Raw genomic sequence first — 23,286 nt, 5'->3', positions numbered from 1 at the left:
GAGAAAGACGGATGGAAATAGTTTTAATTCCACCTGCTTTGTTCAGAATGTAAGCCTGCTAGTCAAAGGTTACATTCCTTCTCACCAGTATACAGTGGTACCTCGGGTTACATACGCTTCAGGTTACAGACTCCAGTAACCCAGAAATAGTACCTCGGGTTAAGAACTTTGCTTCAGGATGAGAACAGAAATCGTGCTGCGGCGGTGCAGCGGCAGCAGGAGGCCCCATTAGCTAAAGTGCTGCTTCAGGTTAAGAACAGTTTCAGGTTAAGAACGGACCTCCGGAACGAATTAAGTACGTAACCAGAGGTACTACTGTAAAATTTGCCCAGTGATCTTACTGCCATGTTCCCCTTTCTAAGCTTAAATTTCAGACTATAGGCATAAATTCCTGAGAGTTTTAGGTAGTGCCAGTGGGGAACCAATAGTAATGGGGTAAGGACATTATTCACATTTAGTGTTTAAAGCCCTAAACAACTTTGGCCCCAAACTTCCTGTAGGCCCACCTGGTTGTTAAGATCTCAGAGGGGGCCATCTTGGTAGCCCCTTCTGCCTTATTAGATGTATGGGCTGGTGGCAATGTGGGAGAGGGCATTCTCTGTGGCAATCCCTAAGTTGTGGAATTTCTTCCTCATGAGGTGCATCTGGCATCTACACAGTGCAGTTTTTGGATAATGCTGAAGACACACCTCTTTACCCTGGCCTTTGACACCTGAGACAGCTTAGGTCCAAGTCATCTGAAAGACCATATTCTCCAATGCGACTTTGCTTGGGTTTTGAGATCTTCAAGGGAAGCTCTTCTCTCAGTCCCACCATCCTCACAGGCACACTTGGTGGGGACACCAGAGAGGGCCTTCTCAGTGGCTGCTCCCAGACTCTGAAACTCCCTCCCTACAGAGAAGCTAGACTGACTAGCTTTTGTTGCACTATAGTACCAGAGTATCCTTCTCCCCCTGCCCCTGCGAACATGACAATAATGCAATAACACTGTGGAAGCATCACAGAACAATGAACAAAATGGAATGATGTGTGGATGATCCCACTGCTAATGCACAATTATTGTGCCAATGAGATGCTGCAGAATATATCTGCGAAAACATGCCCACCAGTCTGGAGAGACCCTTTAAAGGGTTGTGATATGCAGTTCACCATCCAAACAGTAATTAGGGAACTAAAAAGCACCTCGATCCTTTAGTATGGTTCCGCTCATCAAAATCTAAAAATCTGTCCCATGTTTCTCTTTCTTTTCTCAACTACTGGCTTTGTGCAGCAGGCCCCATATTTTAAAATCAAGCTAATTCCCCAGATACATTTCCATGTAAAATCTGAAATTCCTAATTTGGTTCCCTATCTTGCGTGGTGAACTAAATTATTTTCACGAGCCCTTCAGGGCATATTGTCAGCACTGACTTACTGCAGTTATGCACCATATCCCAACCATTAACATCACTTCCAAATATAGTGTATTGACAAGGTACCTGGTACAGTGTAAATCCTAGGGACATTTGATCCAGATCGTTAAAACCGAGTGAAGGAAGCAAAGAACAGATCAGGTTACTAATTCAAACAAGCAATGAATTATTCATTCCATTATTAATTCGACAGGCCTCCAGCTCTTTTTTCCCTCTCAGATAGGCTGCATTGAGTATACTTCTGCTGTTTTCTGGCACTGGGTCCATTTGTCTCTTCATAGCTGTGTCAAAGGATGCAGCAGATGCTTCTCCAACACCTTGTGACAATAACTTTCTTGTGCGCAGCGAATGGGATAAACGCCAAGAAAGGTAAGGTAAGGCATTTTGGGGCTGTGTTCTGGGCCCATTTGCAAAATCGTGCTTCTTTTTTAAATGGACTGCCTTTGCTTTGCTTCCCATGATCATGTAGGGTACTAACTCTAGAACATGAGTTGTCATGGTGCACTTGCAATGTGCTGTGTACTGATGGTGCTTCTTATACAAATCTTTCAGTAATCTGCTCCCTGTATACACTGCATATTTTTTTAAGCTAGGGCTTCCAAATTTGTCCTTGTATCCATGCCTTAATCAGATGCATACATGGATCTCTTATGCGTATGGTGCCCACAACTCATGTAATGGAGGCAGCGGGTCCAAGTGGGCAAAGGAAGTGTGGGGTCAAGCTTCCTCCACTGGAATTAACATAGAACTGTATACATCTCTGAACTCTTGCATCCACAAGTATTTTCTGGATCAGGTTGACAGGGTGGAAGCTACTAGTCACCCAACACCCCTATTGAGAAGAATGGGTCTGCTGCAGCAGTGTATGTGCTTTGAGAAGAACAACAGAGAGCAAATATTTGTTGATTTCAATAGAGCTGTAGATATGGAGATGTTTTTGTGTGCTTAGAACCATGTTTATAATGGTGTGCTAGAACAGTATTTTTCATTCTTTCTTTTCAATTATCACTGTAGGCATATAAACAGGTTTAGGGTAACTAGCAGGCCCAGTTGAGCAGGGTTAAAGTTCTTAGTGAGAAGCTGAAACTGTGTGAAGAAAGACAGAGTAACTAATGCTTTCCACTGGATTCTATTTCTAAATTCTATGGACCTGCAGCTGCATTTGAGAAGAAGATACTTAGTTTTGAAGTAGGCCTTCCTCCTCCTTACCACTTAATTTCAGATTTTAAAACAATGCTATTGCCAATTTAGGTATGCTTCCTCCAATCGTAACCAAAGTTTTTGTCTTCTTCCATTCAACTCCATAGCTCTCTGCAGCTATGATCTTCACCACACACCCAGATTCCCTCCAAAATGAGCTGGGCAACAGAACCTTGCTAGATATGCTGGATATTCCAGTGAAAGATAATATGCAATTATTCATTCTCTTAGATTTATGCAGCAATGAGATGCTTTCCACTGTGTATAACTGTGGTCTAAACCACAGAGCCGCTTGGGCTTGCCGATCAGAAGGTCGGTGGTTTGAATCCCAGCGACGGGGTGAGCTCCCGTTGTTCGGTCCCAGCTCCTGCCCACCTCGCAGTTCGAAAGCACATCAAAGCGCAAGTAGATAAATAGGTACCGCTCCGGCAGGAAGGTAAACAGAGTTTCTGTGCGCTGTGTGCCAGAAGCTCCTTAGTCATGCTGGCCACATGACCTGGAAGCTGTCTGCGGACAAACGCCAGCTCCCTTGGCCTATAGAGCGAGATGAGTGCCACAACCCCAGAGTTGTCCACGACTGGACCTAACGGTCAGGGGTACCTTTACCTTTAAACTTTATGTAGTAAAGGAATGTATATGATGCTGGCTCATGTTATCTATCTACTAGCTGTAGATCTTGCCCTGTGGTCCATTACAGTGTCTGATAACAATGCATTACACACTGATTGTAGAAGGTTAGGAAGGACAGAGGATTTCTTCTTTGCCTGTGGCAGTTATTTAGATTTTATTTGAATCTGCCTAGTCCCAAAAATTCTTGAGTGGATTACAGTTCATGTAAAGCATGTAAAATAGCCAACTAATATTAGCAAAATGGGCAATAATACTACATTGTAGTGTGTTGAGTCACTATCTGGACACACATCAAACTGTTCACAAGATTGGTTCAATATGTCTTAATTGACTTCAACAAGCAAAGATGGTCAAATGAATGCTCCTTGGGTAAACAGGAGAAAGGCATTAGTGAGAATGGCATTGTGCAGAAGAAGGAAAGACAAAGCCACATTCAGAAATAAATTTTGGAGTTTGGGGACTTACACCACTATATATTTCTTCAAGTTGTTGCTTATAGATACAGTAAGCTACAGTGGCTGCTTAGTCAAAGTTGACCTTCAAATGTTTATGTTTTCTGTAGGCATCAAATGTGGTGGTGTCCTCTCAGCGCCACATGGCAACGTCTCAAGCCCAAATTTCCCTGGACTCTACCCGTACGATACAGATTGCATGTGGCTCATAGTGGTAACAGAAGGGTCCTCTGTTCTGCTCACCTTTCATCACTTTGACCTGGAATACCATGACAACTGTGAATTTGACTACCTCATGATTTACAACGGGATCTCGGAAGACCAAGGCAATCTCCTAGGAAAATTCTGTGGCACAAACTTTCCTCCACCATTTACATCATCTTGGAACATCATGACTGTAATATTCCACTCGGATAACCATGTGGCCAGCCAAGGATTCTCTGCAGTTTACCAAAAAGGTTAGAATGGGCTTCAGTTGCAGCTTCTCTACGAAAGAGAGAATTGTTTATTTATTCGAACTATTTCTATGACGTCTTGCTTGCAACCTTCACAAGGTGATATACAAAAAATACATCAACATTACATTAAAACGTATTTACAGAAAAGAAATGTCAGTCAACATTAGGCCAGACCATGTATATGTCATGCTGTGTTGTACATCAGGGGACACAGCACCACCTTACAGATTCAGAGCCTCTTAGGCGGAATAAGCCTTTACAAGAGTGGAGCTCTAGGGAAAATTCAGCAGCAAGTACAATGTCTAAGCTGGCCAATAGAGCTGAATCTACTCATTAAGGCACAAGGCAAATCTGTGATTATAAAGACAGGCAGGGGTCAATACCACTTTAGGCAATCAAAACAAACAACGCGAGAGCTAGTGAAGGAAAAGAACAGGTAAAACAGAGGAGAAAAGAGGAGTCAAAAGTGAAGTAGCAAGCAAACAACGATTGGGAAGTGTAATAGGCCTATAAAGAACAAACACAGTGTGCCTTACTGTACAAACAGAGTCAGCAAGCATGAAGAGCCAGATATAGAGGAGAAAACATGCCTCGTCGTGTAGAGTGGTGAGAGAGTGAAGCAAGGCAAGAAACTGGCTAATATACTGAGAGGGTACTTGAGCTCAGAGAGCAAAAATAAAAGTGCACAGGCTGCAGGGAGAAGGTGGCGGCTGTCAGGGACACGAGTTCTTTTCTGGGACCTACCCCAGAGAACTTCTGAGGTCTGTAGATGCTCAGGTCTCAAAGTTTCATTCCGGTGCAGAAGACAAGAGGTGTGCAGCATCAGTTCCTGTGACTGGCAGGCATTACAAAGTCTCTGTGTTGACTTGGCCTGCCTTGGTATACATATTTAGGAGCCTAGATTTCTACCTTGGTGTAGCCAATGGAGCAGTGCATCGACCTGGCTGTATCTCCAGTTTCTCCAGCTCAGGCTACTGTCCTTGCAGACCTTGAAAGTGCACCTTGCATGTCTGGATTTGGTGTGATTGAGTTGGTCTGTAGCTGTGGTGGGTTAGGATAAGAGGGAGTGACTAGACCAAGGTCATTCAGCTTCATGGCTGAGTGGGGAACTTAGTGTGGTTCTCTGCAGACAGAATCCAATATATTGCACTGCAATGGTATACCACACTTTCCCAATCAGTTTCTACCAGCTGAAGGTGAGGGCAACTGAAGAAGGGCAGTTTAAAATTTAGTTTAAATTTTGCTTATCAATTATCTTTAGATACAGATTTCCAGAACATTTAGAAATCCTTGCTTAGGCTTCCTTTAAAAGCTCTTACATTTCCCTTTTCATATTAAACTGTAATCAAGCTACAGGATGGGTCCATAAAAATGGCATCATGGAGCAACTGAGATTTATTATGCTTACTCCTGGTGATTTCAAGAAAATAATGTGCAGAGATTGCAAGTAGAAATGTATTTTCTTCTCAAGGGTTTTTCCTGAACAGCCACAGAAGGATTCAGGAGTAGTAACATTGGATTCTTTCCGTCTCAGGGGCCAGCACTGGCAGGAAAGGGTTTGCAAACTTAATTCTGCTCTCTCTTTACAGTTTTATTGCTTCTTGGCGTAATTGGAAGCAGAAATTGACCTCACAATGGGAACTTAGGCTGTGATTTGCAAACCAGTTCCAACTTAGAAAACCCTCTTGGTTTCAGTAAGGCTACCCCAGAGTAAGCAGTTTCAAAACAGCAACCTATGTCAGCAAGCACAAAGTGCCTGTGGCTTTTGTTAATAGTGTTTTGTTTTGTAAAGTTACAGATAGGTAGCCGTGTTGGTCTGCCATAGTCAAAACAAAATAAAATTTTTTCCTTCCAGTAGCACCTTAAAGACCAACTTAAAGACCAACTAACCTTAAAGAGCACCTTAAAGTAGCACCTTAAAGTAGCACCTTAAAGACCAACTAACTTAGTTGGTCTTTAAGGTGCTACTGGAAGGAAATTTTTTTATTTTGTTTTGTTTTGTAAAGTGATGGTGAATGACCACCATTCAAAGCAATGTTTCTCAAACTTCATGGAGTCATGAGGCCTCCTCCTTTATATGTGTGAGATCTTCTAGGCCTCCCACAACCTGGAAACTTATTTGAACTGAGAAAACCAAGGGACCACCCACACTTACATCTTGTCCCATGCATTTTAGGTACAAGTCTGCATTTCATAGCGCTGTGACCAAGCGCTTGTTCTTTTGCCCCAGTACTTTCCCCACAAAATCCTGCTGTTTAACGTTGACTCAGAAGAAGCAGCAGTTTGAGACCTGTGCCTAGAAACATGGTCGAAAAGAAAGCCCATACACCCCGTGCATGCTGATTCTTTTTCATCTCATTCTTCTCATTCATTTCATTTCATTCTTCAATTCCTACATATGCATTGGATCTAGTCTTCTCTACTAGCTCCAGTGGGGGCTTCCAGACTGTCACTTTTGGAGGCAAAAGGGCAGATTCAGGTTGGACAATTACAGTTGATTGGGGGGAGTCTTGCACAACAAACCCGCTTCCCCTAAAGATCAGAATTTTTTCTGTAAGAAAGTGAGGGGAAACGCACTGGGAAGTGTAGGTTGACACTTGCTTTGATACAATGTCATCTAACCCTTCTGCAATGAAACCAGAATGAATGCTCATTAAATAAACTTGTCTAATCTCCCTGCAAACAAATCAACAGTGAAGATACAATGAAGGTAGTCTGGGAGCACTCACTGTGTCTCCTCTCACCTCATCACTTTTTCGTTTGAAATGGCAGGGCCTATAATCTTACTTCTCCCTTTGGAACCACTATCTGTCCTCATTTTCTATACTTTTCCAGTTTTCACATGCCTTGTTTTGGTTCTTTTTATTGCTTGGAGAGATGGAGATCTGTATGACAAAATTTATGTCCCTTTTCTGGGCAGGGGCGTAGGATGGGGGGCACGGGGGCCCCTCTGCCCCGGGTGTCATCCCTGAGGGGGTGACAAAATGGCACACCACGGGGGTGGCACTTACCGCAGGGCCTGGCCTGTAGTGCGCCTGAACCTCTTGTCTCTCCTGGGAGTGGCATGGTGGCTCAGGCCCCACACTGCCTGAAACAGCCCCTGTTCCTGGGTCTGCGTACACACCATATACGGTATTTAAAACGCACTTAAAGCACATGACTTTCCCCAAGGAATCCCGGGGACTTTCATCTGTTAAGAGTGCTGGGAATTTTACCTCAGTGAGAGGTAAACTACACTTCCTAAGATGCTTTGAGGAAAGTCGTATGATGTAAATGCAACTTGAATTGTAACCTCTCTCTCATTTTAATATGTTATGCTTTCTTGCTTCCAGATGTTTGTGGGGGGGTGCTCACCGGCCTCTCAGGATCAATAACAAGCCCTGATTACCCCGAGAATTACCCCAACAATGCCGAATGCCATTGGGTCATCCAGGCAACTTCAAATTCTGTCATCAAACTGATTTTTGTTGACTTCCAGATGGAAAACAGTGAGCAGTGCAATTTTGATTATGTGGCCATCTTTGATGGGCCAACTATGGGGGATACACTCCTCGGTCACTTTTGTGGGCATGTGAAGCCTCCAGACATCTCTTCTGCACAGGAACTGCTGGTGGTATTCAAATCAGACTTTAACATTGCAGGCAGAGGCTTCAAAGCATATTTCTTTTCAGGTATGGAAGACAATTCTACCTTTACCTTATGCCAATATCAAGTGAGCAGAGGCATGGCAAGTTTTGTGGAGTCTCTGTTAGCACAAGAAGTCATCCTGGGGTCCTTCCAGACATGGAAATTTTAGCAGCACCTAAATATTGCTGGTTCTACTTTAAGCTGGAAGTGGAATGCCAACTCGGCTTCTAAACTTCTGGAATCCAAATAACATTGTGTGACCAAGAGGGAAGCCTTACTTACCGTATTTTTCGTCCTATAGGGCGCACCGGCCCATAGGACGCACCTCGTTTTTTTGGGGGGGGGAATGAATTTTTAAAAATCATTCCCCCCCCCAGCCGCGGCTGCCGCCCCAAGCCTTGCGCACACCTGCCCAAAGCACAGGGCACCCTCTGGAGGGCTCCGCATGCTTCGGGCAGCAGGCTGCCGCCCCAAGCCTTGCGCGCCCTTCGGGACCTCCCACCGGGCGCGCAAGGCTTGCGGACACTTGCCCGAAGCACGGGGAGCCCTCCGGAGGGCTCCCCGTGCTTCGGGCGACAGCCTGCCGCCCCAAGCCTCGCGCGCTCGGCGGGACCTCCCACTGGGCGTGCAAGGCTTGCGGACACTTGCCGGGGCTGCAGGCTGCTGCCCGCAAGCCTTGTGAGCCCGCGGGAACTCCCGCCGGGCTTGCAAGGCTTGGGATAGCTTCCTGAAGCCTGGAGAGCGAGATGGGTCGGTGCGCACCGATGCCTCTCGCTCTCCAGGCTTCAGCGAAAGCCTGCATTCGCCCCATAGGATGCACACACATTTCCCCTTCATTTTTGGAGGGGAAAAAGTGCGTCCTATGGGGCGAAAAATACGGTAATTCGGCCCCAAATGTTTCAGGATGTGATTATCACTGGGATCCTGGTATGGGCAAAATGACTAAATGCTTCTTCTTCCCTCACTCCAGCACCACTACAATGCAAAGAGGGGGAGAAAAAAACATGGATACGGTATAGTGACAATGCTCTTCAGAAAGTGAACGGTTAAAGTGGCAGAGTTGATTTCTAGAGAGGAAAGACAGACCATAGAGAAGGAAATGGCTAGAGAAATGCAAGCAGGCCATAATTGGCTCCAAAACCGACTGAACAGCTGTGTGATAGGCCATTTGCACCATGGGAGATTCTGCAGCTATCCCACTGTTTATTTGTTTTATAGTCAATTTCTGAGCTCTGGAAGCAAAATGGTAGCTGAACAGGGAAAATATGGGAAGGGTATGCTTTGGTCCTGACTTTTATGCAGATGCATCTTAAGAGGAGAATGAACAAGTGCAGCTTTTCTCAGAAAATGCTTGGTGTGGAAGCAGCCTAGGGAAAAATGGGATATATCTACTCATTCCTCAAAAAAACTTAGCTTTTGTATAAATTGAGAGATGGATCCTGACCTCAGTAAAGCAAACAAACTAGCATTGCTTAAAACTGAAGTTAGTATTTCAGCCTTTGCAAATCTTAAACCTTTTATGATATGTTTCTAATCAATAGGATCCACCCTATGCTAAGCTTTGGCAACATTATACCAGTTTCTAATGTTCATTTTGAAGATATGTTTGCTTGTTGAGTATTTCTTCTGAATGCAATCCCACATCATGAAATCTGAGATTTACCACATCCTGGAGAACCTTGGTGTTTGACCAGCCTCCAGGATGTGGCAAATCTGAGATCTCACCACACTGATACATATTCAGAAGAAATGTTAACCACAGAAAATGATTAGTAAAAATCACATTGTGGCAACTTCACCACATTCAAAAGGAGTGTGAGAATCAAGGCACAGAACTAATCTACACATTTAAAAAAGGGCACAACCTGCAGGAGCTATAAAACGTACAGGAGAGGGTTGCATGTTTTCTGCCACACATTAAACACAAACATACAAAACTTTATTCCTAAGGAAAGCTAGCCTGTCAGCGAGAAAAGGTGTGCCTTGCTGTTCTCCCAGATGCACTACCTTTCTATGTACAAGGATTTCCCCATCCTTATCTGTATTATGAAGTTTTTTAGCCTTAGGACAGCTTTACAATGTGCATTTTCCCAGAAGAGCTTGCCAGCTCTACGTCAGACTAAGGGATTTTGCTATAGGGCTTGGACAAAGGTCTCCCATTGGACACATGGGCTAGGGAATATGCTGTTAGGTTATTCTATGTAAGTAGGTATACAGTGGTGCCTCGCAAGTCGAAAAGAATCCGTTCCACGAGTCTCTTCGTCTTGCGGTTTTTTCGTCTTGCGAAGCAACCCTATTAGTGGCTTAGCGGATTAGCGCTATTAGTAGCTTAGCGGCTATTAGCGGCAAAGCGGCTAAGTGGCTATTAGCGGCTTAGCGGCTTAGAAAAAGGGGGGGAAGCAAAAAAAATCGCAAGACTCGCAAGACGTTTTTGTCTTGCGAAGCAAGCCCATAGGGAAATTCGTCTTGCGAAGCACCTCGAAAAACTGAAAACCCTTTCGTCTAGCGGGTTTTTCGTCTTGCGAGGCATTCGTCTTGCGGGGCACCACTGCATATCAAACTCACTAATGCATACATTTATATGGACACCTTATCCTGGTGGTCGTATGCATTTCTGTGTTCATTACTTGTTTGTAGGACTGCATTGCAAAACTTGGAGAAGTGTGAATTTTGAAGGATGGCTACAGTTCGGTTCTTGTATTGTTTAAATGTGAACTGAATCCAATTTTTCCCCATCCCTAATCTATACATAGACATCAGCATATGCAGATTTTATGCAAACCTCTTCTTTTGATGATGCATTTCCTCTTTTGGGTGATGAGCAAGTGGCTACCCTACAGCCAAGCGGGGGGGGGGCGGTTAAGAAGTTGAAATTGCATTTCCCATTGGGTTGAGGAGAGGGATGTGGGAGAGAGAGAAGTGTTTAGGAATGTCTTACACAGCGCTACAAGAAATTAAAGTTCATTCTTTGGGCTGTCTGAATTGTATCACACTCTCTTTGTTCTGTAACCAGGTGCATGTCAGGAGGTGTACACAGCCGTCAAAGGAAATTTCTCCAGTCCTCAGTATCCCAACTATTACCCCAATAATATCAAGTGTCACTGGGCCATCCAGCTGCCCCCAGGATATCGAATCAAAGTCTTCTTCCTGGACTTGGATCTGGAGGGGCGGAACAGCCTGACAGATGGCTGTGATTATGACCATCTGGCTGCGTTTGATGGAGGCACCGAGAAGGCGTCTCTGCTGGGGAAGTGGTGTGGGAGAGAAATGCTGTCTCCTATTATATCCAGTAGAAACAAGCTGCTATTGGTCCTTCACACAGACAGGAACACAGCCAACCGAGGTTTCTCTGTTGCATACATCGGAGGTATGGCCTACCATCTGATTTCTTTCACCCAGATTTTCTGTTGTGTGGAATATTTGCGCGGGGGGGGGGGGGGGAGTTTATGAACAAGAGAATCCAGAACAAGCCTGAAGATAATAATCATTGTTGAAAATGAGCATGACACACAAATGATAAGTTGTCAGAAAGTACTTGCGTTTGTGTGTTGGGAGAAAATACCAAAATTATTAATGCAGTGGCATACAAATTATATAAAATTTTGAGGGAAAGCTATGCAATCAGTGGTTTTCTGTTTTGCGTGCAGTTTCCCAAACTGTGTCATTATTAAATACACATGGTCAGAAAGTATTTGGTAGTTCATACTTCGTTTCAGGAGAAATATGGGCAATTTTTCAACCTTTGCTTTGCTATTTCTTTACTCTAATATTTACTTATCACAGGTTGTATTTCTGTGATGAGCTTTGCAAGAGGCCAGCTGCATAACAGCTAAAATTGGAAGTCTTGTTTAAGTCATCTAGAGTGAAGTCATCCAAGACGGATTTTCTGCAGTATACTTGCTCTGTCTTGTGTCATATTGGTTTATATTGTGTAGGCTGAAATCTGGTGGGCTGGTATTGGTCAACACCTGGTCCAATCCTTGGCAGAATGGGTTGGACATTTTATTTTGAATATTCTCAGTTGTTTGGTTCTGTTCATTTTAGTGATGCAAAGTGCACACGTCTTCACTGTGGGTTCATACAGTCATAATAAACAAAATGAGAGAAGCTTTAGAAGAACTGAGGTACTAGATCAGACCAGAGCTCCCTTGACTCTTGGTACCAGCTAAAATATACAGGATAAAGAGGTTAGCTGCAAGGACAAAGATAAACACCTGTATGTATGTATGTATGTATGTATGTTTATTAGACCAACACTTCACCTTCTCAAATGACTTCGGGTGCTTCCAGACATGGACAATGTCGTAAGGGCCAACCCGATACATTTTGCCGCTGTAAGCAAAATGGCTGACAATGCCCCTGCCCCCATGACACATCCCTCCGCAAATCCGGGTCCCGATCCCGCCCTCTCCCTGCTCTGGGTGTCATGCCTGTGCTGCTGCCAGCCCCGTCACTGCAACTGTGCCCTCACCTGCGACTGTGCCCATGCTGCTGCCACAACATAACAGTGCAGTACAAGCTGCAAAAATAATTGGGGATGCATAGATCTTAAATGGATGTGTACAGTGCTGAAAGGGAGGGTGCAGGATCTTGGACAAGAACTCCCAACTGTCATGATCAGGGGCTTCATATCCTGTGTCACCAGTAGCATAAGCCCACCACACTGGGTTCTGATGTGCCATCTAGACAGTAATACCAGCCTGTTCAGCACCCAGTCAGCTGACCCCCCAACGACCAATCCCAGGACGCCATGTGCTATAAAGCAGTGTTCCCCAACCTTGGGCCTCCAGCTGTTTTTGGACTACAACTCCCATCATCCCTCGCTAGCAAGACCAGTGATCAAGGATGATGGGAATTGTAGTCCAAAAACAGCTGGAGGGCCAAGGTTGGGGAACACTGCTATAAAGGACTTGCTTGTCCTTTGAGCTTGCTTGTCTTTGGCAGTCTGAATGGCTTCCCTCAGAAGTGAGCCTAAGCCCCTGCTCCCTTTCTCTGATTTTCCCTTGGATCTTGGGTTTGACTAAATGTATGCTTCTGCTTTGGACCTTGACTTCTGCTTGTTTTGGACAGGACACCTGCTTCTGGCTCACATGGGCTGACAACAAGCTCCATTGGGTCCCAGAATCTTATTGCCTGGAGCATAACTCTTGCTGAAATCTGGCAGGATAAGATCTATGACGCCTAATCATACATAATAAGCATCACTCACACTTTCACTCCAGACACACACACACACACACACACACACACACACACACCTAAAGCTGGGCAGCAAACAGCAGTCTTGCTATTGACTAATAGTGTCTCAGGGATGTGTGAGGGATGATTTCTATGTTATTTCTGCATGGGACATTCCTTCCTGCATAGTACCAATGACCAGCCTTGTATGTGTTTGCTGAACTGCACAGCAGGAACTGGTTTCTTTGTCCCAGGTCAGAGCCAGTGGTGTCAATCTCCTGTGGTGGATATTAGGAAATGAGCAGCAGTTAAGAGATGCGCCTTCTATTTCACATTGCTGTTGTTAAGCTGGAAGTAGGGTTTTAAATTACTAACCGAATGTATTTGAGGATTTCTCAGTGAGCTTTGAAAAAATGAACTCAGGAGTGAAAAGGCGTGATGAACCTTCCCAAACACTAAATTCTATGCTGCCCAGAGTCACATCTACGATCACTGTGGTGGTGTTGATTATTATCTAGTTTCAAATCTGTGCTTTAGCTCATACTATTATTTTCTGCACGAAGATAATATTATTTTCTGTATGAAATACTGTGTACCACTAAAGCAAATGTTTCAGTTCACTTAAAATTTTGAGCCTGTGGCCTTTACCACTGGTTATGTCTTATTCCCTGATTCACTTGGTAAAGTGCAACTTCATACTCAGGTTGGATCACTAACAAACATTAGCCGGGTAGCTCTTTGAGGCTCTGCTTTCTGTTAAGCCCTGGCAGGGGGAAACGAAGGGGGGGGGGCATCCCTGGTGCTATCACGGACAAAATTATCAATTACTGACCTACCCTCCATGAGGTGGTTTGGGACCCGGCGCTGGAAGCCTGCAGCTAAATATGTGGTCAGGCAATGCATATATGCCCATATAGGACTTTAGAACACAGGACATAGACTTCCCTTTAGACAGCGCTGTATCAGGTCCACTGACATATCTGGCTAAGACAGTGTGATTCATCTGTGGGAATGCTGCCAGCTATTTGTTATTAACCTCCGGTGATTTCAGGGAAGGTTCTTCCTTTCTTTTGTTTCCCCTCTCGCAGTTGTCCTCATGAATGTCAGCTGCACACGGACCGAGTTTCAGATCCAGATTCCCACACAGTCACTGGCTCAGCTGGAGAGGAATAAGATATATTTAGGAATCCCATCCTGTCCTGCACAAGTGGTTGGCTTGAATTTTAGGATACATGCAAGGTTTGAAACCTGTGGTACAGAACCGCAGGTAAGTGATCGGTGTGTTTTTTTTTTAAAAAAAAGTTAGGCCTGTATAAATTAAGGCCATGTCCAAGTAAAATATGTTGGCTGCCTGGGCCTTGTATTCTGCATCAGCAGAAGGCGCAATTATTATCATTTGTTGCCTCCGGACCAATCCTCAGAGCATCTGCTCCTGGATTTGTTTCCATAGCCGAATTAGTGAAGTTCTCCTGTGTGGATTACTTGCTGTCCCTTACTGCTGGCTGCTTCCTTTGCTTGTTCAACATAAATAACAGGGAACTACAAGGCCAACACACAGTTGTGTCATTGAATGGATAAGAGGAGAAGAAGAAGAATTACTATTGGAGGAGTGAAGATGAGGCAATGCAGATGCAGTTATTATTTATCTTGTACATTTGATATGCCACCTTTCTTCCACCATGGAACTCAAGGAAGTGTACATGGGGGATCCCATGGGAGTCTCCCATCCTGGGTCTCTCACCCCACCTTCTCTCTGTTTCTGTCTCTCTCGCACACACATACTCTGACATTTCTCCACACCACCTCTGAGATGTTACACACAAACACACAGGAGAAATGTTACATCTATGGGTGTGTATTTGAAGGAATGGAAAGAACTATTTGGGGTAAAGCACATTCTAACGTTTGTTGTTGGTTCTCCCCTTTCCCCCTTTTTTATCCTCACCACAACCCTATGAGGTAGGTCAGGCTGAGAAGCATCTGTCTAAGATAAAAGTATCCTCCATTATACTCTGAAGTAAGCGGCCTGTGAAGTGATGCCTGGATAAAAGTTTGTGGTGTAAATGTGGTGTTTTGTTTGAACTGTACCTCATGTGGCATCCAAGCATAGGCAGAAAGCTCATCATGACTCAGTTTTTGTTCTAAGAAGGTTTTCCAACACTCTGGCTGATTAGCCTGGTCTAATGATTTTTCTGGAAGAAGGTTTCATGATAATCAGAAAGCATACCGACCACTGTGAATGGGGAACTCAGATCTGGGGGTTTTTTTACTAAGCAAAATCCTTCCAGATGTTCAGCATGTGTTAAATTATCCTCAGGTTGCACAAAGAAAAACTAAGAGCTAAACCAGAGTAACATTTAAGGTGGAGTTTCACACATTTGTTGGGCACTTTTCTTTTAAAAATGCAAATAGCAGCCTCTGCTAGGGGGTGTTAAATATCAGGATCAAAGCAGGGAGAATTTAACTCCTTCCACCCTTCTGCAGACCTTAGAAAAAGATCTCATTTTAAGCATTGGGAGGAAATTTCCTCTCAGCAGCTAACAAGAGTGAGTGTACTTCAAATAGGATTGTGGCATGCAAGGAAAAGGTTAAAACACCACAGCACCAATAACACCTTCAATTACCACTGTGCTTCTTTGGGGTTGGTGTTTTTAAAACCACCGAAAAACTGCTCCTAAGTCCCACATTTTGTTTTAATATAATTTAGTATATTTTTTATTGATTTATCATAAACGTACGTACAAACTGACACATAATCATACAAACCATAACAGAACCATACGCTGAGTATATTTTGTATATAAAAAAAAATTACAGAGGTGCAGTTCCATATAGCCAAGATTTTAAGATGAGTCTATGTAGTGGCGCTGTGGTCTAAACCACAGAGCCTAGGGCTTGCCGATCAGAAGGTCAGCAGTTTGAATCCCCGCAATGGGGTGGGCTCCCGTTACTCTGTCCCAGTTCCTGCCAACCTAGCAGTTAAAAAGCACATCAAAGTGCAAATAGATAAATAAGTACCGCTCCGGTGGGAAGGTGAACGGCGTTTCCATGTGCTGCTCTGGTTTCACCAGAGGTGGCTTAGTCATGCTGGCCACATGACCCAGAAGCTGTCTGCGGACAAACACCGGCTCCCTCAGCCTATAGAGCGAGATGAGCACCGCAACCCCAGAGTCGTCTGCAACTGGACCTAACACTCAGGGGTCCCTTTACCCTTTACCTTATATAGTCCAATCACAACGAGGAGTCATGGGAGGAGTACTTATATGACTCTCCATATTTATATAATTTAAAAAATGGAGACGGATCCACTTCAGAACTGTCTGATTTGGCTTCACCCCAAACTACATGTCTAAGTCTGACCAGATATTCAGATAAAGCTGTGTTCCACACATTAGGAAAACATACCTCTCTCATAGGAATATTGGATGATTTCCAGTATAGGGCTATCTGGCTTCTGATAGTAGCACCAGCACTATATTTTTGTAAGTTATAGGTGATACATTTTTGAAAGTAACCATTGCTTTGGGGTGCAGTTATTGTCTGAGTTCTGGGAAATTTCATTTTAGGTCCCTGTCATCTGTGAAGCTGTTGATGTGCAGGTGGCAAGGCTCATGTTAAAGACCCTAGATTAAATAACTTGTCTATGGCCACCCAGTGAGCAGAGAAAGAAAGAGGAAACGAGGGGTGCTCATTCCTCGGTCAATGGCTTGGCAGTCAAAGGTGCTGAGCATCCAAACGACATTGAAATGAGGCTATGCGCTGCTGGGGAATACTAGATAACTTGTAAATTATTCATAATATTTTCATGTATTTATTTTCAACATATTTTCATAACCGTGGGAGCTAAGCCAAGCTTCCTCATGACATAGTTTTGACTTGTCATGATCAAAGAACTGGTAGTCATAAGTTCAACTTGTTTCCCTTTATTGTACCATTTTGTGATTCCATGAGGTGTGTGTAAAAGAAGAGAGGAGAGGCCTTTTGCTTCATTCATTCCTCACCTGCCAGTCTAGGTAGGTCAGTCATACCAGGCCTGAGGTTCTCTGATCCCTCTGCCTCCAGATGAGAGTGATTTCTGTGGATCCAAGGGGCATATTTATGAGGGGAAATGAGAGATCATCAAGCCTTCCCAGCTCTTCCCTGAACCCCAGAGACTTTACTTTTCTCTGTCAGATCCAACGTGTACAGCCCTGTGAGGGCGGGAAATACCCCTTTGAGTCCAGCAGAAATGCACCCAAGTCCCCAACAGCCAATTTTATTAAGTTTATTTAGAATAAAAAGACAAGGTAAAAGCAGAATGGTACATCAAAAAGAAAACATTTCAAGTCTATTTCTCTTATTGCAGCTACTTATAAATATGCTCCTGGCCTCCTCAGATAGATGGTCGGCTGAAGGACCTATTTGGCAAGAGTCATCTTTTAAAGAGTTCCTGGCCCAGGTGGGTCTTGATTGACAGGTGGCTATGTCCCGCCAATCACAAGGCAGTCACTCACATAGGCAGAAAACACCCAGGGGCTAAAACAGTCAAGGTGGCAATAGGTTGGAGGTGGGGGCTGTTAAGGTGCCTTTCCTGGACTGTGGGCATGACTTCTCTGCTGTGACAGAGAACAAGCGATACGAGGCAATCTTAAGGTGATGGGAAGGACCCGTAGCTCAGTGGCAGAGCAGATCTGCTGTACATACAACAGTTCCCAAGTTCCATCCTCAGCATCTCTAAGTAGGTCTGGGAAAGATTCCCTGCCTCAGACCCTGATGAATTACTGGCAGTCAGCATAGACAATACTGAACCTGGTGGACTATTGGTCTGAGTCCAAACAAGGCATCTGCCTATGACAAGCCACCATAAATGAGGCTTTATGGGGCTAAATGAGGCCACAGTATGAAATAAACCACTTTTAAAAAATACGTCCAGAACAAGGGTCTAATAACCATGTGCATTTGTTGCTTTATTTTTGGCAATGATGTCACAGCAGGTCAGATGTCCAGCGGCACGATGGGATGATAATCCAATGAGTAATCCAATTTTGCTTTCTCTAGTTTCATGGAGTTTGAGAAGGACTTTTTTTCTGGCAGCAGATCCGTCTGCTTCCTTTGTGCACTCTTCCCTCTTTGAAAGGGGAAGCTCTACAAGTGTTTTAATGCAGGTTCTTCTGATAAAGGCCTACATTGATTGACTGATGTACTGTGGCTGGAAGGAAGGGTATGGACTACCAGTAGAATAAAAAAAGAATTATTCACCAGCTGTGAGTAGCTCATAATCAGGCCAAACGTATTGATTTTCTTCCCGTCTGCTCTGTATCCATAGCATATGCAAGTCAGATAGTGGTACCAAAGATTCCATCACGGAAATATAAAAATTAGTACACGTGCTGAATGTCAAAGACAAAATGCACATAACTTCTCTCTGCTCTATTCAAAGCTTGCTCCAGTTTGACACTAGTACAAACTGTAATCCACCTAATTATCTCGCTGTGTAAATATACTGTGTCTTCCTGACCTAAAACTTTACCTGTAAACCTACCAAGTTATGTTGCCACCTATCTTTTCTCTGTATAGCCCTGCATAATGCTGTGATCCACAAAGCTGAACACAGTTAACTGTCCAGGGGTGGTGGCCCAACAGGGGCCTCTCAATAAGCATCTGATTTTGCCTGGCACTGCAGAAACCCAAAAAGATATTGAGCATATGGCAACCGCAATAAGTTGCTTGAGAGCTGTGTTCAGCTTGGTTGTTGTGGAGTTGGTCAGGCCCACCTGGATTCTGTTGCCTTGCATGGCATTATGCATCTTGTTTTAGCTAGAAAACAAAGAGGATTAACAATAAAATTATTTAGATATATATAAATTTATTTATTTGGTTTTTCAGATTAAACTTTTACTGTCACATATCAAACATACAACATAAAAACAATATTGCAAGGAATCTCCTGGACTTCACTCCCCCCCCCTTTGTGGGTCTTATTGTTAATCATTTCCTCCTGCATCTTTTATGATAATTCAAATCTTTTACATCTCCATTGTGTCCAAAACTCACCATTAAGCTACAAGTGATATCCCAAACCTACTAATGATTTTAACTGTTTGCAATGGTTTTTAAGGTTATAATTTCCCCCCATTCCTTATTAAAATTTTGGTCTTCCTGATTTCTGATTCTTCCGGTCATTTTAGCCATTTTGGCATAATCCATCAACTTGATCTGCCCTTCTTCTCTGGTAGGTAAAGTCCCTACCGGATTAAAAATAAATTAGTACCTCACAAAGTAAACCTTAGACAGCCTTACTTCTTTAGAAGATTTATTACTAATGTAGAAAAGGAAGGTGTTCACTGGCTGCACGGTGTTAAAATAAAACACTTTTCTTTTGCTTGTGTTTCTTCTTTTATAGAAAAGAAACAACACGTCTGTGATTGTCAGCATCCTGTATATTGACTTTTCAGATGGAAATCAGGAGGACATTCACCAGTATGAAGTGCAGTGTGAACCCAAAAGGAAAGAGGCCTCTGTGAATCTTATCTCTGGCTCTGATCCCTACAGACTGAACCAGTATGCAGAGAACCTGGTGGAGTCCCAACAGCAGGATATGGAGGCGGCAGAAGTCTACGAGAGCAAGGGCCAGGACACCAGTGACATTGTCTTCATCAGCATCTGTATTCTTGCTGGGGTTCTCATGATCATTGCTATTGTCGGGTTAGTCTTGCTATAGGGATGCAGCCTTTCGGGCACCTATCCTCTTGGCACTCCTTCCATGTCAGCTACTCAATGAGACTCACATGAGAGGCAGCTTGTTCTGGAGCTGGGTTAAAATGCTCACTTATAGTAGCAACTCACCACAAGAGACTAGCCTTGTCCCCTGCCAGTTTAGATCTGAACAGGACTCCTGAGCTTTTGCTCAAAATCACACGCTTAGAGTGTATCTGCGCCAGCACTGCTTCTTAATACTTGTTTTCATTTAATGTAAATTTGCCCCTCATTTCCCCACTACTAATCTTCGTTGGTGGCAAGGGGGAATTATAGGTATAAAAGGAGAATTCCTGGATGCCAAGATCGAAGTTTGGGGCAAGTGTTTTTTGGTGAGAGAACCCCAGCAGAGATTTATAATCACAAAACATGCAGCAAAGGGGGGGGGGGAAGGCTGTTAGATATTTAAAATACATCCTTGTGAGTTCCAAAATGGTCCCTTTTCTCTCAGCATAGAAAAAGATCACACGTTTGGTACATTAAAAATTGGTTTACTTACAAACATGTCAGGTTCATGTACTTTTCCATACATCATTCGGAAAACATAGGCAGTAAAACTTGACTTAGTTACAGTGATGAAAGTTCCTAAATTATTGGTACAGGAACACAAGAATGGCTTGTTAGAGCCATACAGTCTGTGCTTGGAGCAACCAGCTCAGACCTCACACGTTGAGCTTCTCAGGCAGGTTGGGAGAGAACAATAGGTTTGATTACCTTCCTCCCGAGGTGAGGGGGTGTGACCTAGCTAAGCCTGACATGTCGGGTTGCTCTGTGGTTTTAACACCTTTGTGCATTAATTAGACTTAAGCATGTTGATTATATGAGGCTATGAAATTTTGTATGTATATGTGATCACCTCTCTTAGAATAATTGTGGGTTTCTGGGGATTTAAAAAAAATAGTACTGCTTACGCACAATTACTTCTGTGCACTCCTGTCATCATACACATCAATAACTTTGAAGCAGTATGCAGAAGAGATGGGTGTGAAGAGGTATACTTTAACACTGAAAAAGGCAATCTCAGTATTAGGAATAGGATATGAAAATCAAACAGCAAGTAATGTGTATGCCTTCACATAAACTGCCCTATGGCGTGTCCCTGTTTAAAATTCTATGTTCAGTTCTCTCACCCCATCTCTAAAAGGGTATGGTAGAGGTGGAAAAGATACAAAATGGAGAAACTAAAATGATTAGGAGAGATGGAGCACCTTCCCTTATGGAGAAAAGCTTAAGAAGACAGAGAGTCTTAATGTTGCTTTAAAGAGTGGTGTGACACTTGAACTGCTCTTTAACCCTCCTGCTTGTGTGAAGAAACTAGTGATTAAAGAACATTAACAAGTAACTAATCCACATTAAGAGATCTTGAGTGTGTACTCTTGTCTCCTTTGAGAAGATATCACACTGCTTATGGAATAGTGGAAAAATCACAGCAGTCTGTAAGAGACATTGCAGCAGAAGCATTATAGTTCCTTAGCATCTTGATAACCTGTAAGCCAGATGCTTTTGTACCCATTAGGAACAGAGGGTTGGTGTGTTCATATGCCAAGGGTAGGGTGAGGAACTCACAGTTTGTTCATACTACATATTGCTCTTTAGACTTAAGAAGTCAGCCTCTGACATGATAAAAAACTTTTAGAGTCTTGAAATAATTCAGAGCCAGTATTCCATCTCTCTTCTTAAAGAAAAAAGATGCACATCAATTCTTCCCTTAATAAAAAATCTAGCTTTGTTTTTTTGAAAAATGTTTTTTCTAACAATCTAGCTGGTCTTCCATTTAAAACCATAAAGCAAATTTAAATATTCCTGTGACAAATCCAAAAGCTGGTTTTTAAAGTAACAAGTTTATGAGTACAAATCACCTGGGGCAGAACTACACTCGTGGTTTATAACGTTAAGGAATGATTTTCATAATGGAGATGGACACATTACATTTTGCTTGTAATGTTCATAATGTGATATTAAAATTTGACACCAGAGGACGCTGCAGAGCAACCAGGAACCAGCAGTAGAGAAACTGCGTTTTGACGGATAAAAACAAGGTAAGGAACATTTTTAATTTGCCCTGTGACGCTTTAGAACGATCTATCTAATACCGTTCCAATAACGGTTAAAAGGTCAGTGTGGATCCAGCCCTGGAATCCTATACCCTGTTGAAAGAAATAAGTGCTGATCAAGTGTGTAGGTCCCCTTATGGGATTTTAGCATATGTACAGGTAAAACAGGAGTAGACAGAAGTTAAGCCTTCTTAATATTTTTGTCCTGGTAGTGATTTTGCCTTGCATGGGCAATGTTAACAAACATATTTTTTGTTTTAAGCTTCAAAAGGTCTGATAGTTCATGAGTTCACAATTCTCTGATTACATGCGATACTCATATATTTAAATAATCACTTCTTAGCACATGATATTTCATGATAAATTCATGAAGTTCTACTTAAATGATTTCCACAGAGTGCCTATTTGAGCAAGTCGGTTTCACTTTTAAATGACCAAGAGAGACAGCTATGGCAAGCCTTCAAGCGCTTTATTTCTGAAATGTTGCACATACAGTGCTTTGCCACCTTCAGTCTCTTGATGCTGCTCATAGCTTCTTAAACCTAGCAAGGGAAACCAATAACCATTGTACTAACAGTGGGGGATTGGCTATGGCATAATTACAAGTGAAAGGTTCCCCCATTCTGCTCCTTGAAAATTCTGTACTACAGAAAATCTTAGGGACAGGACAGGATAAGTTGAATGTGGTCTGAATATGTATGAGAGTGCACGAATTGTAGAGAAAAAATAGTTGTTTCTGGGTCAAAAGCATGGGACACCTCAATATAATTCATTGTCCTTTAATCAGGCTGCACCAAGAAAGCCACATCAGACACAACAATATTCCTCTACTTGCCTATACCAGAACTCTTCCATTACTCCTTTTAAGTCACAAAGAATATTAGGTTTCATGTATAAAGTAGCTGACTTCTTGATTCCCTATTTTTAGTTGTAAAGCCACTTCAGGGTCCTTTCCCAAAATTCTGAAAAGTTTATTTCCAAAAGTTACATATATGTGATCCTACTATGATGTAAAAACATCTCAAAATAAACCTTGTGTCCAAACATGGTCCTGACTCTCCAGGATGGAGGATATTTATTTGGGTAGCAATATTCCCCCCCCCCGAATGAACTGTCCTTGAATGCAGAATCTTCACTAAAGAGGATGAGCCTTCTCCACAATAGTTTCAGAATAATGTCCTTGTGTTTTCAGTGGCAGCATTATTAGCAGATTCTGAAGGCCTCCTCTAACACAAGAGCACACACACAAGTCCCCCACCTAACAAAAGTGAAAAGAAACCGAGACTTGCAGGAGCTTAGACAATGAATTAGACAGACACAGGTATGACAAGCTGCTTTTCGGATTCCTGATGTACATGTGACTCATGAATACACAAGGCAGTTTTCATAGTGGGAGCAAGTGCCAGTACACTGCTGAGAACAAAACTGGCAACATCAAAAGTGTTTCACAGGAGGGATGGGAATGGAGATAGGCAAATGCATTAAATCCACTGTTTCACTGCCTAATTTGCCCTGTTGTTGTGTTTTCCAAATCATGCTC

The 23,286-nt window shown here is 43.1% G+C and overlaps 1 protein-coding gene across 2 annotated transcripts; it reads left to right on the top strand.

Annotated features, from left to right (window-relative positions):
• Window positions 1-854: 854 nt before the first annotated feature.
• On the top strand, window positions 855-22,763 carry CDCP2 (CUB domain containing protein 2). Of its 2 annotated transcripts, XM_079980745.1 has the most exons (6): window positions 855-1,781; window positions 3,805-4,152; window positions 7,485-7,823; window positions 10,793-11,146; window positions 14,046-14,224; window positions 19,340-22,762. In XM_079980745.1, the coding sequence occupies exons 1-6, from the start codon at window positions 1,706-1,708 to the stop codon at window positions 19,655-19,657; spliced, it is 1,614 nt and encodes a 537-aa protein (XP_079836871.1). In that variant the 5' UTR covers window positions 855-1,705; the 3' UTR covers window positions 19,658-22,762. The 2 variants fall into 2 exon arrangements, with proteins under 2 accessions (XP_079836871.1, XP_079836870.1); XM_079980744.1 differs by lacking the exon at window positions 855-1,781 and having other exon boundaries at window positions 2,950-4,152; window positions 19,340-22,763.
• The last annotated feature ends 523 nt before the right edge of the window (window positions 22,764-23,286 follow it).

This window comes from Podarcis cretensis (assembly GCF_951804945.1).
Source record: "Podarcis cretensis genome assembly, chromosome: 6".
Taxonomy (NCBI): domain Eukaryota; kingdom Metazoa; phylum Chordata; class Lepidosauria; order Squamata; family Lacertidae; genus Podarcis; species Podarcis cretensis.
Note: the sequence above shows the minus strand (reverse complement) of the source record. Positions and strands in the feature narration are given on the sequence as shown.